At 36.4% G+C, this 17,056-nt stretch overlaps 1 protein-coding gene across 4 annotated transcripts in view; it reads left to right on the forward strand.

Moving 5' to 3' along the window:
• Window positions 1-17,056, forward strand: part of ADAM23 (ADAM metallopeptidase domain 23) — a 172,623-nt gene that overhangs the window by 86,297 nt on the left and 69,270 nt on the right. For all 4 annotated transcript variants that reach the window (XM_005574061.5, XM_005574060.5, XM_005574059.5 and 1 more), the window contains exons 5-9: window positions 8,161-8,243; window positions 9,470-9,533; window positions 13,506-13,578; window positions 14,353-14,426; window positions 16,470-16,535. In XM_005574061.5, the coding sequence (XP_005574118.1) occupies window positions 8,161-8,243; window positions 9,470-9,533; window positions 13,506-13,578; window positions 14,353-14,426; window positions 16,470-16,535 (360 nt within the window). The remainder of the gene's footprint in view (window positions 1-8,160; window positions 8,244-9,469; window positions 9,534-13,505; window positions 13,579-14,352; window positions 14,427-16,469; window positions 16,536-17,056) is intronic.

Here is a 17,056-nt window from a genome sequence, read left to right on the forward strand (position 1 = left end):
CCATCCCAACTTCCCTCTACCTTATTACTATCATTATTAGGTGGGGAAAGCGTCTTTTCCTAGGTCTATTTTCTCACCTTGGCTTCTTCCTATTCCCTTGCTCATTCTTGCTCAGGGAAGGAAGAGCAGTTTGCTGGGAAAGTATGTCTGTGCAGCCAATTCCTCCCTCCCCTGTTTTTTTTTTTTTATAGGATCCACCTTCCTACAGGAAGAATACATTCTTTCCACCTTTCTCTTCTCTGAATTGTTCTGTGGCCACCCCCGTGTGTGTGTGGAGGGGGGGTTGAGTTGTCCCACATTGTCTCTGCCTGGATGGGTAAGGCTAGCTAACTCCTGGGTGCAGCATTAGCAGGCCTATTAGATTCTCAGCTAATCCTCTCCTCCAGTATAGCTCTATAATAAATGAAGGTGACATTTTTATGTTTCATTTCTATGTCACTCTCTCATTTAGTTTTAAACTTGGGTGGGCAGCAATTCATACCCACGAGGATGGCTGTAATAAAAATGATGGACAATAACCAGTGCTGTCGAGACTGTGGAGAGATTGGAACCCTCATACACAGGTTGTGGGAATGTAAAATGTTGTGTGGCTGCTTGGCAGAACAGTTTGGCAGTTCCTCAAAAAGTTCAACAAAGAATTACCGTATCATGCAGCAGTTCTACTCCCAGGCATATACTCAAGTGAATTAAATATATATGTCCACAAAGAAACTTGTACAGAAATGCTCATAGCATTATTCGTAGTAGCCAAAAGTTGGAAACACCCTAAATGTCCTTCAGTTGATGAAGGAATAAAGGAAATGTGGCATATTCACATAGTGGAATTACTATTCAGTCATAAAAGGAATGAAGTACTGATACATACTACACCATAGATAAACCTTGTAAACATTATGCTAAGTAAAACAAGCCATATACGAAGGGGTGCATATGATATGCTTCTGTTCATTTGAAATGTCCAGAATAGGCAAATTCATAGGAACTGAAAGTAGGTTCATGATTGCCAGGGCCTGGTGGAGTGCAGGGGAGGAGAAATGGGGATTGATTGCTAATGAGTACAGGACTTTTCTTCTGAGGTGATGAGACTATTCTGAAACTAGATAGTAGGGATAGTTATACAACTCTGTGAATATGCTAAGAAAAACACTGAATTGCATACTTAAAAAGGTAAACTTTTTCTGAACAACCTTTATGATATCTAAACAATAACAAAAAACCCAGGTGGGGAATAAGAGTTTATTTACCCACCCTCTTCATCAAACAAGAATCCTTTAAGATTGGTCTTGTCACATATGCTCATGAATAAGCCATTCCTGTTCATTCATTAAACAAATATGGTTTTACCGTATAGCATAATGTCCTTCAGGTCCACCCATATTTGGCAAATGCCAGGATCTCCTTTTTTAAGGCTGAATGCTATTCCATTGTATGCACGTGTGTTTGTGTATGTGTGTGTGTGTGTGTGTGTGTGTTGAAATAAGCCAGACACAGAAAGGAGAATGTTCTGTGACCTCATTTATGTGTAGAATCTAAAAAAGTCAAATATATATTTAAGTTGGTGCAAAAGCAGTTGCAGTGTTTGCCATTGAAAGTAATGTCAAAAACCACAAATACTTCTGCACCAACCTAATAGAAACACAACAGTGGTTAGCAGGTGCAGGAGGTGGAGGGGTGGGAGTGAGGTAGTGGGTTGGAGAGATGTAGGTCAGATGGTACAAAGTTGCAGTTATGTAGGCTGTAAGTCTCAAGATGGAATGAATAGCATGAGGCCTATGGTCAGTCATATTATATGATGGGAATTTGCTAACAGAGTAGATTTTAGATGCTCAAGCCACACGCTTACACAAAAGGTAACTGTGAGGTAGAAATAAGACATGTTAATTTGATTGACTATAGTAATAATTTCACTATGTATATCAAAATATCATGTTGTATATTTTAGATATATACACCTTTTTTTTTTGAGATAGTATCTCACTCTGTTATTCAGGCTAGAGTGCAGTGGCACGATCTTAGCTCACTACAACCTCTGTTTCCTGGGTTCAAGTGATTCTCCTGTCTCATCCTCCCGAGTAGCTGGGATTAGAGGCATGTGCCACGACGCCTGGCTAATTTTCATATTTTTAGTAGAGATGGGGTGTCACCATGTTGGCCAGGCTGGTCTCGAACTCCTGACCTCAAGTGATCCACCCACCTCGGCCTCCCAAAGTGCTGGGATTACAGGCGTGAGCCACTGTGCCCGGCCTGATATATATAACTTTTAAAAAACAAAAAAGCAGAAAAAATGTTGATTTAGCTTGTACCGTGACCTAGTTTAGGTCATAGTTGCTGTTCTAGGTACTAGATATGTATCAGTGAACCAAACAGATAAAAATTCTTGCCCTTGTGGGTCCTGTGTTCTCTTCTCACCTTTATTCTTTTCTTTATCAGTATAACTACATCACCCTTTTAGAATGTTCTTTGTGCTTTCCTTATCAAATCATCATCACAGGTCAGCTCAAGCTCCCTTCTAGGAGTGAAGGCTTTTTGGCAGCAGGAGAGCTTGGATTATGGTCTGTGGAGTAGGTCTCTGTGCGCATGGCTCCTGGCTGGGAGGTAGGGTTGATGCAGAGTGGAGGAGATTGGAGGAGTGCGTGTTCTGAAGACCTTGTCTAGTGTGTGAGTAAGGGAGGGTGGGCCCTGCAGAAGTCAATCAGAGTCTGGCCGAGGTGCTCTGTTGGAGCCAGGAGTGTTTTCAGACACACAGGTCTGCCTGTCTTCCATTTTCTGAGTGTTTCCCCACTTCTTTCTGCTTCCTTTCCTTTATTTTTCTCATTCCCTTTTCCTTTAGTAATATTTTAATGAAATTTTCAGACTATTTTTTAAATCTATTTTCCCTTCTTTTTTACTGCCTCTCAACTTGCCATAATTCAGTTTAAAAAATCATGTTTGTGTTGTTTCTAACCAAAGAGTTAGATAACTTAAAGTTTGTATTTCCACTCCTATACAAAAATGACTCTTTTACTTGCGTATACACTAGAATTTTTTCCCTAGTCTTTGAATTAATTAATAGCCAGTTTTTTAAAAACTTTCTTACCACTGCATAAATAATAAACAATTTAAGCAATAGCAAGGAAAACAAAACTATCCACACTAAATCACTTAAATTAGATCCAGGATTATCAGTTATTTGAATTTTGAGTATAAAGTTGAAATTATTATTAATCATTCAAAATATTGCCCTTCCTGGCAACATTCGGAGTATATTATAGAATATGTAAGGAGCCCGGGGTTAAAATATGCCCCAAGAAATCAAGATAGCAGATGACACTAGCTCCTCACAAAGCTATTTTAAGTTGGAATAGTATAATTTATATGAACTATTAAAAATTTACATAGCATTGGGACAGCCATACTGTTCTAATACTTTATTAAACTACTGCAAGAACATTTTCCCTATTAAATTTAATGAAGGTAAATAATTAAACAAATTATTTAATAATTTAACAAATTAATAATTTATGTGTTGGGGTCTCAAGTTCCCCAATTCTCCAAAATTATTATTTTTATTTCCTTATTCTGCAGTAGTCAAAATCAGGTATACATGTCCCATTATAGATATCTTTTTTCTATTTCTCATTTGTTATCAGCTCACTGATTATTAAAATAGTTTAGCATATCCTAGTAGTTGATAAGCTTGAAAAATTTAAAGATATGTATATAGAATAATCATTTTAGTATAATGTCAGTAGTTTTTATTATTATATTCAGAACCTAGATATCATAATATACACATTTTCTAGTTAAGGGCTGTGTAGTTTCTTTTCAAATGTTTATCCTGACCTGCAGGAATAGATTGAAAATATCAGTGTGTGGTCACTATGAATGTCCAGGTTTTTGGGAGTTTCATAAGCAATAAAGAACTGGCTGATGGAACTTTACCATGCAGATAAAATAGTTAGACACAAAGGTAGGGTAATTTTAAAAACCAAATTGAAACTATTGGTTCTGTTTCCACTGAAATGAGTAGAATCAAACACTTCCTGTTGTTATTACTATTATTATTATCATCATTATTATTTTTTATAGAGGCAGGGTCTTATTACATTGCCCAGACTGGTCTCAAACTCCTCCTGGGCTTAAGCAATCCTTCCTCCTTGGCCTCCCCAAGTGCTAGGATTACAGGCATGAGCCATAATGCCTGTCCAGTTCCTGTTATTAGATTAGTAACACCAGGGAACCGGATTTTTTTTCCCCTACAAGTTGTTATCACTAGAGTCACAAAGTTATTATCCCCAGCCGTTTCTGGTTAGGAAGTGTTTTTATAAGATGGACATGGCTTCAATGTGTCAGTATATGAAGAGGAAGCCTGGTAGGTTCCAATGGGATTCTGACCTTGGAAACCTTGTGGAGCAGAGTTATTATTTGAGCATGATCTGGCTTGTGGAGTGTTCAGCTGTGTGCAAGTAGCAGGCTGAGAAAGGTAGGGAGCATACTAGGATTTTTAATTTCCTGTGACTAGCCAATAACTTCCACTTATCAGATGCTCCGTTTTTGTTGAATTTAATTAACTGGCAGTTTTGGATCTGAAAATGCTGATGTCTATAGGGGTGCACAGAGACTTGTGTCATGGGCTGAATTGAGCCCATTTTGGTTCTCCTTTCTGCCATTTGCCACGTCACAGGTCTGTGACCCACTCCTAGGTGGTCAGGGCCAGCCCTCTTTAATTGTCTCAAGTCTTCCTGACTGGAGAAAGAATCATGGACTTGAGAACCTGAAGATGTGGGAATCAGTTTGTCCTTTTGTTATTTTTAGAAGAGCCTTTTGCACTTTGTTTCTGTCCCCATATGGGTATATGGAGACAGCAGTCACTGTGAGGTAATGGTTGGTGAAGATGGCCAGATTCCTGGGTGGTAGGCACCCCTGGAGCTGACTGTCCAAAGTCATGATTGCCAGTGCCCTCTAGAAGTGGGCTGCCTGTACTGGCCCACTACTGTTATGCTTGGCACCCAAGATGGATTGCTCCTTCTCTCTCAGGATTTATTTTATATGATATAACTCAAGATGTTACTTTGCCGTGGTCTGAAGTGTTACCAAATAATATTTGTCCATAATACTTTTTAAAAACTTGGTATAAATTTAGTAATAAAAATCTCAGAAAATCCTCTAATACCACTACTACTGATATTAAATTGGAAGCTACCAAATTGCTTATAATGCTTAATATAACTACACAATGTGGCTATTAAAACTTTCTTATGATGATTGGATATTGCCTGAAGTCTCATGTAAGGTTCAAAAAATGCAGTGATTCAAGGCCGGACACGATGGCGCATGCCTGTAATCCCAGCTACTCAGGAGGCTGAAGCACAATAATTGCTTGCATCTGGGAGGTGGAGGTTGCAGTGAGCTGAGATCATGCCACCGCACTCCAGCCTGGGCGACAGAGTGAGACTGTCTTTAAAAAAGAAAATAAAAGAAAAGCAGCCCTTTACTGTACACACACACATACATACAGTTGATCCTTGAACTGCACGGGTCCACTTATATGTAGACTTTTTTCAAGCAAACACAGTATTCGTGGGATGCAAAACCTGTGTGTATGTAGGGCTAGCTTTTCATATGTGTGGGTTTCACAGGGCCGACTGTGAGACTTGAGTATGTGCAGATTTGGGAGTATGTAGGGGTTCTGGAACCAATCCCTGACCGTCTAAATATATATTTATCTCTTTTTTCTCCCAATAACCCACCTAAAGAACAGTTAGGGAATAAAAAAGGATATGAACCCACCAAGACAAAGACAGGAGAAGAGAAAACAAGCAGGTGAGACGTAGCTATAAAATTTCAGGAGGTGGAAGGTGGATGAGGGTTGACTCTTACCTTTGAGCTTTTCATGCTCTGCTAAGTTCGTTTGGGGGGAAACCAAGAAGAAACAAGTCAACTTATGTCACTTATCCCAGAAAGGCAGAAATAAAAGCATCTGAAAAAAGAAAAACTGGTTGAAAGTAGATGTAGAGTAGTTAAGTCCCCAATTTACTGCCTGCCCCGTGCAGCCAGATAACCAGATAAGAAGTCGGGGACTTCCCTAGTCTGGTAGGAGCTCATGTATGGAGAAAAATGGAAAGGAGGGAATTCTCAGCTATATTTTATAAATAATAAATATTATTTTTTATTATAAATATTCTTTTTATAAATAATAAAAATTATTGTTATTTATAAAAAATAGCTGCCCAGATCTGAAGTGCATAGTTTTCTTGATTAAAAGGCATCACAGCAGGAGGCTGAGGCAGGAGAATCACTTGGACCTGGAAGGCGGAGGTTGCAGTGAGCCAAGATCACACCATTGCACTCTAGCTTGGGCAACAGGGTGAGACTCCGTCTCCAAAAAAAAAAAAAAAAGTGTCACAGAGTACCCAGTACAACAAAGGAGCAAAAATGCTTTAAAAAAAAAATGGAGCAAGAAAGAAAATACAATAATTATTAGTGTCAGAGCTGTGAACAGTATTTGTGTACACATAAACAATATAGATTTAACTAAAACTGGTGATATGCATTAGAATGTATTGGGGATGAGAGAGATTTTCAAGATCCTGTATTAGGTAGATAATTTCTAACATGGAATTAGTCAGAACATAAAAATATAAACTTTCAAAAATATGTAGCCAAACACCAGAAGAAACAGCTTAAAACATTAAAAATGGTTGCCTTGGAGGTGGAGGGGAAAGAGGGACAAAGGAAACTGCTGTGTTTTTTTTTTTTTTTTAATTTTTTTATTATACTTTTAGGGTACATGTGCACAACGTGTAAATTTGTTACATATGTATACATGTGCCATGTTGGTGTGCTGCACCAATTAACTCGTCATTTACATTAGGTATATCTCCTAATGCTATCCCACCCCCCTTCCCCCACCACACGACAGGCCCCGGTGTGTGATGTTCCCCTTCCTGTGTCCAAGTGTTCTCATTGTTCAATTCCCACCTATGAGTGAGAACATGCGGTGTTTGGTTTTCTGTTCTTGCGCTAGTTTGCTGAGAATGATGGTTTCCAGCTGCATCCATGTCTCTACAAAGGACATGAATTCATCCTTTTTTATGGCTGCATAGTATTCCATGGTGTATATGTGCCACGTTTTCTTAATCCAGTCTGTCATTGATGGACATTTGGGTTGGTTTCAAGTCTTTGCTATTGTGAATAGTGCCACAGTAAACATACATGTGCATGTGTCTTTATAGCAACATGATTTATAATCCTTTGGGTATTATATATATTACCCAGTAATGAGATGGCTGGGTCAAATGGTATTTCTAGTTCTAGATCCTTGAGGAATCGCCACCCTGTCTTCCACAATGGTTGAACTAGTTTACAGTCCCACCAACAGTGTAAAAGTGTTCCTGTTTCTCCACATCCTCTCCAGCACCTGTTGTTTCCTGTCTTTTTAATGATTGCCATTCTAACTGGTGTGAGATGGTATCTCATTGTGGTTTTGATTTGCATTTCTCTGATGACCAGTGATGATGAACATTTTTTCATGTGTCCGTTGGCTGCATAAATGTCTTCTTTTGAGAGGCGTCTGTTCATATCCTTCGCCTACTTTTTGATGGGGTTGTTTTGATGGGACAAAGGCGAAAAGTTTCAAGATTTGATGGGGTTCCTTTGAGGGACAAAGGAAACTGCTATGTTTTTTTAAAAAAATAAAATTTGTAGTTATTATGTGACTTTGAAAACTACATTCATGTATTGTTTCTAAAATGTTTTAAAAGTTAATTTTTAAAGGTAAGAAAACAAATAAGATATTGTATAGTTTTCCATCAAAAATGATTATAAACAAACTTTTGGAGTCTCTTCAGTCAAGTGGAAGTCCTTGTTCCGTAACAACATCGGAGAAGTACCTGTACTCCTATAATACATACTTAAGAAATGTATGTTTTATTAATTACCTTGGTGTCATTGTTTTTTAAAGCCTTTTCTCCTTCATTCAATTTAATATACACATGCTTGTTATAAAAAAGTTGAAAAATTGCCTAGTCTTATTTGCAACTTTAAGAGGAGTTTCTAGGGTTGTTAATACAGTGCACATATATGCCCATCCTTGCATTTCTTTTTGCTTTATGGAAGCACCCAAAGAATTAATCATGATGCATAAAATACAACCAATCAACGAAACCTTCTGCTTTCCAGGGCGGAGAGCACTGTTACTACCATGGAAGCATTAGAGGCGTCAAAGACTCCAAGGTGGCTCTGTCAACCTGCAATGGACTTCAGTAAGTGGGAATGTCATTGGCATTTTATTCATTGACCCTTTCCAGTTTTCCTTTTATGGATATATATATTTTATATTTATATATTATATATATACTAAATATATATATATATTTTATATTTATATATTATATATATACTAAATATATATATATATATATATATATTTATTTATTTATTTATTTTAGTGACTCTTCTGTGCCAGTGCTGTGTTAGGGACTGCATATGGAGTGGTGCACAAGGAGGGCAATGTCCCTGTCCTCTTGAACACTTAGTGTTTGTAGGAGATTCAGAGATTAATCAAATGATTACATAGGTGAATGTTTAATTACCATTGTGCTAAGAGCTGTAAAGGGGAAGATAGGAGCTTGTGGAGTGGCAAAACCTAGTCCAGGAAGGTTTCCCAGTGGCATATTCCGGAGGCATGTCAGTTAGACCTACAGCTAGACTTGAGAGTCAGTAGCCCTTAGATCTAAGAAACTTAGACCTAACAGTAAGTTGGAGTTAGCCAGGCAAGGGTGGGGTGACAAAGAGAGGAGTTCTCACATTGACCTAGGTGTGGGCTCTAACAAAACCATGTGTTGGCACCTTTTAGACCTGAACACAGTAGCACCTCATATAAAGACTTAGTTTTGGCCATGTGATGACAAAGAATCTTGAAACTTTTTGCCCTTTTATAAAAAACCTTATGTCCCTGAAAATTAAATGTAATTTGTGTGACATAGAGTCATACTGCTTGATGGCAATTTAGAATTTGTAAGCATGAAGATACCACTGTTTGCTTCTTCAGAAACAGATGGTTTTAGATTATTCTCATATTAAAGAACCTGTTTTCTTACAGATGATATTGAATTTGCATAACTAGAAGTTTGTATAGTTGTACATGGTTCTGGAATAATTACTTTAGAGACTGCCACTGAGTGAATAGTCATATCCCAGAGTAGTTTTCCAATCTATTTGTTGAATTTCAAACATCAGTTATATCAGGTGTAATTTGCATGTATTTGATGTATACTTTTATAATTTTTATAGCCTCCATGCTGCCTAATAGAGTGCTGGGGCCACAGTGGGACTCCATGCAGATATGTGAATTAAACTTGTGACAGTGTAAAGGGATTTGTTCAGTTATACTCTTTATTTTGAAGACACAATAATGAAGCTCACTTGCTATTTCTTGCCATTTCCTGTGTTTGTTTGTTCCTTCCTTGTGTGGTTTCTTTTGTGCTAGTGGCATGTTTGAAGATGATACCTTCGTGTATATGATAGAGCCACTGGAGCTGGTTCATGATGAGGTGAGTCTATGCCATCAGTTGCCTGATGGCGTTCTACTCCTCCAGCATCTTTGCCTTTGAGCAGAAAAGAGAAAAGAATGTAGATTTCAAAGTGCCTTTGTACGTGTTACCTTATTTCAAACTTAGAGTGGTACCCTCAGTTTTGAAGTTTAAGTCGCACATGCCAGGCCCAAGTACCAGTAAGGGATAATAAGAGGCATCAAACTTAGGTTTTCTGAAGCAAATCCTAGTCCTTCCCAGTCTATGAAAAGAGCGGGGAGAATATTTTGTTTTATACCAGCCAGCCTCCTTGCTTTAAACTAGCTTTCATAGAAGTCATTATACAAAAAAGATACTTGCACACACACACGTTTATAACAGCACAATTTGCAATTGCAAAAATATGGAACCAGCCTAAATGCCCATCAGTCAGCAAGTAGATAAAGAAAATGTGAGAGAGGGATACACACACACACACACACACACACACACACACACACACACACCATGGAATACTACTCAGCCATAAGAAGGAATGAAATAATGGCATTCACAGCAACCTAGATGGAATTGGAGAGTATTACTGTAGGGAATTGGAGACTATTACTGTAAGTGAAGTAACTCAGGAGTGGAAAACCAAACATTGTATGTTCTCACTCATATGTGGGAGCTAGGCTGTGAGGACACAAAGGCATAAGAATGATACATTGTACTTTGGGGCGTTGGGGGAAAATGGAGGGTGGCGAGGGATAAAACACATTTGGGTACAGTGTACCCTACTTGGCTGTTGGGTGCATCAAAATCTCAGAAATCACCACTAAAGAACTTATTCATGTAACCCAACACCACCTGTTCCCCAAAAACCTATTGAAATTAGAAAAAAATAGCTTTCATTCTTAACTGTCATCTTTAGAAAATTGTGTGACTATAAGAATGTTCTTAACTTTTATGAACCTGAAAATCTTTAGTGGGGAAATCTGTGAGCTGAACTATGATTACATTATAGAATACTTAGTTTTCTTTACAGATAGGGAGGAAAATAATGTTTAGAGTCATGCATAAACCAGTGATTTAGACAAGAAATCACATGCTCTAATAGTGTTGCTTGCTAATAGAATGCAGTCAAATTTAAAATTTTATGTATATTCAGTAAATATTGTATTGAGGGCTTACTACAAGCTGGGTATTATTTTAGGTTCTGGGGATACTTTGCTGATAAAATAGACAGAGACTGAGCCAAATGGGGCTTACAGTCTATAGGGGCAGATAGGGATACACAGAATGAATAAGTAATTACATGTGGTATGTTAGATAGTGATACATGGTAAGGAGAAAAAGTGAAGCCAGGAAGGTGGAAAGTTAAATTTTTATATATACACGGTTCAGGGAAGGCCACCAAGAGAAGACAAGTGGTGAATGAAGAACTTAGGGAAATTAGAGAGCTGGAAGAACATTCTAGGAGATGAGCAAATACAAAGGCCTTGAGGCAGGAGTGTGCCTAGGGTGTTCGAGGAACTTTGAGGAACCTGACAGGGTTGGAGAGGAGTGACAAGGGGAAGAATAGGAGGAGATTAAGGTACTGAGAGTACGGAAGTCAGATCAGTGAAAAGAACTGAGGTGGTAAAATAATATTTTGTGACTGACAGAGTCAGAATATTGCAATATTTGATGGGGAACAGAAAACATTTTTTATCTTTAGGGATTTCAAATTTAGATAAAATTGGGCCGGGTGCGGTGGCTCACACCTATAATCCTAGCACTTTGGGAGGCCAAGGCGGCAGATCACAAGGTCAGGAGTTCGAGACCAGCCTGGCCAATGTAGTGAAACCCTGTCCCCACTAAAAATACAAAAATTAACTGGGTGTGGTGACAGGCGCCTGTAATCCCAGCTAATCAGGAGGCTGAGGCAGAAGAATCGCTTGAACCTGGGAGGCAGAGGTTGCAGCGAGCCGAGATCGTGCCATTGCACTCCAGCCTGGGCAACAGAGCAAGACTCCATCTCAATAAATAAATAAATAAATAAATAAATAAATAAATAGTGAAACAGCTAATAGTCATGTAGGCTACTGATAATAAAAGCTAAACAGACAAACTTTTATTGTCTTGGTTGTGGCAGTGTTTGTGTGAATATGGGGTAAATTTCAAAGTTGAAACAGAAAAGTTTTAAAGGGTTGGTGTGTGAGTAAACCTCTGTCATTTTTCAACTAGTAACTATAAAAATTATCAGATACTGAAGACAGCCCACTTAGATAAAGACATTTTGATTAAGTAACATGATATTTTTCTCACTCCAGTAAGGAAAGATAATCTGTGTACAGCAAAATTATTCAACTCATTCAGCAAAAACTCTGACTTTGATTTCTGGCTTTAATGATTAATGGCCCTGGTACCCTAAAAAAATCCACAAAGAACAAAACACAGAATCCCACATAATAACTATTTATGCTTCGAGTTTTTTAAATGTATAAAATGAGATAATTTTTTAATGCATTCATAGTGGGGTGATTTTGTAGATTTGATGAATTAATAAATGTAGGTGACAATGTCTATTAAACTGTCATAAGGATTTATAATAATAAAAATATAAAAAAGGATTTATAAATATAAATGTTGTTATAATGTTTAAAGCATTAGTTTTATGTTGATCATATTTGCTTATGATCATAGTATTCAGGGCCTGATTGTTACATGCAAATCGCCTTCTCTTTGCCTTCCTTCCTACTGCCTACCTTTTGTTTATGTAATGATTTGTCCTCATCCACACTATGGGTAGAAGAAAGGAATAGTGCTTGAAACTTTAAATTAGTCCGTTTTTAAAATTGTGTTGCTGATCCCATTGTTAATTTCATTACTGCCTTTTCACCTTTTACCAGAATTTAGAGCTTACTGTAATTAATTTTAGATACTTTGATGTTTAATTTGTTATTATTGATTTTAGTACGCTTTGTGATAAATCAAGTAATATGCATGGAATATTTCTAATGAGAATTCATGTTATCTCTCAAGTAATAAACGAATAGCAAAACTGTTATAAGTCTTATGTAACCTATTAAGTTTCTTTTTTATAACTTTTTCTGGTTATAAAACTAATATAGGAAATTTGGAAAAGCAAAACAAATACTTAAATAGTAATTATCCATTATCCTGTCCCCCGCAAAGATAACTTCTTGTCATATTTCAGAGTATGTTCTTCCAGTTTTCAATGATATAGTCCCATATATTTTAAAAAACAAATTGGACCATTATTTTATAATACAATTTTAAGACAAGGATATATCTCTCTGAGCCTCAATATCTTTGTTTGTAAAACAGGGATAAACCATGCACTATATGGGATCTTTGTCAGGACTAAATTAAGTAATGCGTACATTAACAGTACCTGGTACATACTATGCACTCAGTAATGGAAGCTAATAGTAATAAGAATAATGGTAATAGACATTCCTAAAAGCATAATTTCTAGGGCAAAAAAATATAAATGTTTTCACGTTTGTTGATAGACCTTGCTGAATTTCTCTCTCAAACTATGCTACCAGTTTCCTCTCGCCAGCAAGGTGTGAGAATGCTTTTGGCCTTGCAATGGTAATTAACTATGGATATCGTAATTTTTAAACTTCACCAGTTTTATGGCAAAAGTTGGTGCTTCATTTAAAAAAAATTGCATGTTGAAGGAATATGAAAGCATTCGGCATGTTTTTACATATTTATTGGCTTTTTGTGTTTCTTATGAATTTCCCATTTATAGCTTTGAAGAAAGCTAAGATTTAAGAGTAACCAAATAACACCATGCTTTTATCTAAACTTGGGCAGTTAGATGATACTCTTTTATGTAAAATTAAGATTTCAATAAGACATACTTTACACTTTTGATAGCTAAAAACTGACATATAAATATTCCCATTTTAGAAGGACGTTAGAGAAAGTTCTAACACTGTTTCATAGAGGCTTGTTCACATCTTGCTTTCTAAATTGCCTACAATTGTTGTGTTTCAGAAAAGCACAGGTCGACCACATATTATCCAGAAAACCTTGGCGGGACAGTATTCTAAGCAAATGAAGAATCTCAGTAAGTTTTAATTAAAATAGCGGTTATATTTTATGTAGTAGGAGCTGTTACTTGGTGGAGCTCAGTAGATATGCAGGCTTGTTGGAAGTGGAATTGGTCTGATATCTGGGGTGAATATCGTGGATCAGCACTGGAATGAACGGTGGCTCTCAGATAAAGAGGCATGGAGAGTCATTTCCAATGCAAAGACTAAAACATGAAGGCTGTGAGTAAAGCTGCCTTGGGAACCAGAAAGTGTGGCCAAATTTAGTAGAGTCATTTACAGTGAGGTTCATCCTGAAATTTTCCTGGCAGTTTGCTGCTCTTGAGCCAGCTTGGATTGCCTCCCTCTCAAGCTCTGCTCCAGACACATCTTTAGTGTGCTAATGTTGGCAGGAGCTTCTTTTGGATTGTTGGGGCATGTGATTTTATTTCTGTATATTACTGCTGGAAGTTTTTAATAATTTATGCAAAAGCTAATGCCATATATTATTTTGAATGCTAAAATGAATTAGACATAGTAGAATTCTCTCAAATTTTCAGATATTGTCAAGTGGTTATATGTCAAATATGCATTTTTTAATGAATCTTGAACATTATGTTTTCTTGATGTTTGGGGCAAAATTATATTTGAACCATCTTCATGGTCATGAGAGTGAAATATGATCAGTGTGCTTTTTTTTCACCTTAGTTTGACATATATTATCAGTGCCACTGTTTCTTCATGCAGTGTTTTAAAACATACTCCTATTGAAATAAGCATAAAATTTTGATACTAATTTTTCCATTCCACAGCTATGGAAAGAGGTGACCAGTGGCCCTTTCTATCTGAATTACAGTGGTTGAAAAGAAGGAAGAGAGCAGTGAATGTGAGTGTGGCATTGAGCCTTGGGTGGCGCTGTTTTACTCAGTGAAGTCATGTGCTTATCATCACACAGTATCTAAGTGTACCTAAAACAGTTTAGATTTTGGAGACTGTTGTTTAAAAATGAAAACAATAAACCAAAAAACCCAATGATTTGAGCCTTCTCAGCACACTGCTTTTTATTGATCTCTTTCTGTTAGTGATTCAAACTGATGACAGTAGTCTCTGAACCCTGATGTCATCTAAAGAATGTGTTGTTTTAGCTCTGTTTTCAAGGTGTTTTCTGATGATAATTGCAGTACGTTTTATTTTCTGTTTAAAGTACAGCAGACTTTTCTTTCTATATGGCTTATATAGTGTCATATAAAACATTTCTGTTAATAAAAAATGTAGGGAGAGGAGTTAGGTTTTGAAATGTTGGCTAATCATGCTTATTTATATTACTTTCAGATTAAAAATTCTGTTACACCAAACTTTAAAACTGTATGTGTTTTTCAGAACACAATGAATTTATTTGACTATTAGCAATATAACAGTTTCTAAATAAAAATCATATAACTGTATAATCAACTACTGTTATATACTTCACATGTATTGATAAACGTATGGGGGCTTTGTAACTGAAATTATGTTTCTGGTCTTTTCATAATAGGCTAGAAAGCTGTAATGATGGGGACTGTTTAGTAATAACATGGTGAATGCTATGTAACTGAGAATTAATTCCACAGCTTATACATATCATGGTAGTTTACTAGATAACTTAATGAGTAATTATAGTAGAAATCACACATTTTAGATAATGTTTTGCTGAGTGTATTTTTTTGTGAAAAAAAAATAGACCACCAGCCGTCAAAAACTTAGTTCCAGGTTAAATTGTCCTCCCTTTCATGAAACTCCTATTATGATAATTATGGATACATTTATTATATATTATATAAGTTATTATAAGAGTTCTTTTAGCTAATTCATAAAGATGTGGTTGGTAATAATAAGTTTTACAATGGCTGCTGTTCTTTCACTACAGTCCACTCCATCAAATATAAAGTGATCAATGACTATGTACATAAAGAAAAAAGAGCCACCATTGTAATTTTCCACCTATGAAAAAGAAAAGTCCAAATGAAGGCTAAAATACTTACTCTTAAAGGATTATCTAGTTAATTTAGAAGACTTTAGAATGTAGTAATTGCCAATATTTGTTCCTTTGAGAAGTTGAGCAGTTAAGAATTAGTGTATTATTTTTAGAATTTCACTCTAGTAAGTTAATATTTCTATTTAACTACATTGATACCTGTATCAGCTATACCTGGAAGTAATTATAACTTATGCTGTTCTTATTAAATGAGTTTTACATAGATTTTCATTGACATTTTAAGTAAGTATGAAAATCTTATCACATGTTAATGTGAAATTGAGATTTATTTATTTTAACAGAATTATGCTATAATTGTGCTCTAGAATATTTTTACATATAAAAACCATATACAAACAACATGGACTGTTTTCTTTTTTTTTTTTTTGAGACGGAGTCTTGCTCTGTCGCCCAGGCTGGAGTGCAGTGGCGCGATCTTGGCTCACTGCAAGCTCCGCCTCCCGGGTTTACGCCATTCTCCTGCCTCAGTCTCCCGAGTAGCTGGGACTACAGGCGCCCGCCACCACGCCCGGCTAATTTTTTGTATTTTTAGTAGAGATGGGGTTTCACCGTGGTCTCGATCTCCTGACCTTGTGATCCGCCCGCCTCGGCCTCCCAAAGTGCTGGGATTACAGGCGTGAGCCACCGCGCCCGGCCGTACATGGACTGTTTTCTATGTTGATAAGTATGTACCTTAATAATAATATAATATAGTTATTTTCTAAATACTTAATTATATACCCATATTTTATGATCACTTTTTAAAATTTGCCTGACCAACATTCTTCTAAGGTGTTTATAAAGTAGGCAGCAGAGAGTTGTTCTGAAACTGAGTCTTATCTACAACTTAACAGTGAGCGCTAGAGAGATTTTATGTCAGTTACCATTCTGACCATCTATTTTTATTTTCCATAGCCATCACGTGGTATATTTGAAGAAATGAAATATTTGGAACTTATGATTGTTAATGATCACAAAACGGTAAGAATATAGAGTCAGTGGGTGTTAGACCAGATAGCTTACTTAAGAAAGAATACATTTTACTTTATATTTAATCATTACTTTTTACTTATTAACCCCAAGATATTTAGACATGTTGAATGACTTGATTTATTTCTTGGTGTTTGGAGACTCCGAGTTTTACAGAATTTTCATAACTCTAAACTTTCCTTATGTTTAATAATTGTAATTAATAGATTTAACTATCTGGCATATTTTGTCTTCATTTAAAATTCTTATTCTCTACTTTTCTTCATCTATGTATTTGGTCATTGCTTTCTAATTTTATTCCATGCTTTTGTCCTGCTAGTATGTTATTTTTTCTTATTAGTTAATTATGATTATGGTAGATATAATTGTAGGAGGTAAACATATAAAATAAAGGTGTATCTAAAGTGAGTATCTTTGATGACTTATCATCTTTAAATATTGGAAAGATGAATAATCTCGTGTTAACTTCTGTGGAAGTAAAATGTGATGGAATATGTCATTTCAGTAACACT

Source organism: Macaca fascicularis, chromosome 12 (genome assembly GCF_037993035.2).
Source record: "Macaca fascicularis isolate 582-1 chromosome 12, T2T-MFA8v1.1".
Lineage (NCBI taxonomy): Eukaryota > Metazoa > Chordata > Mammalia > Primates > Cercopithecidae > Macaca > Macaca fascicularis.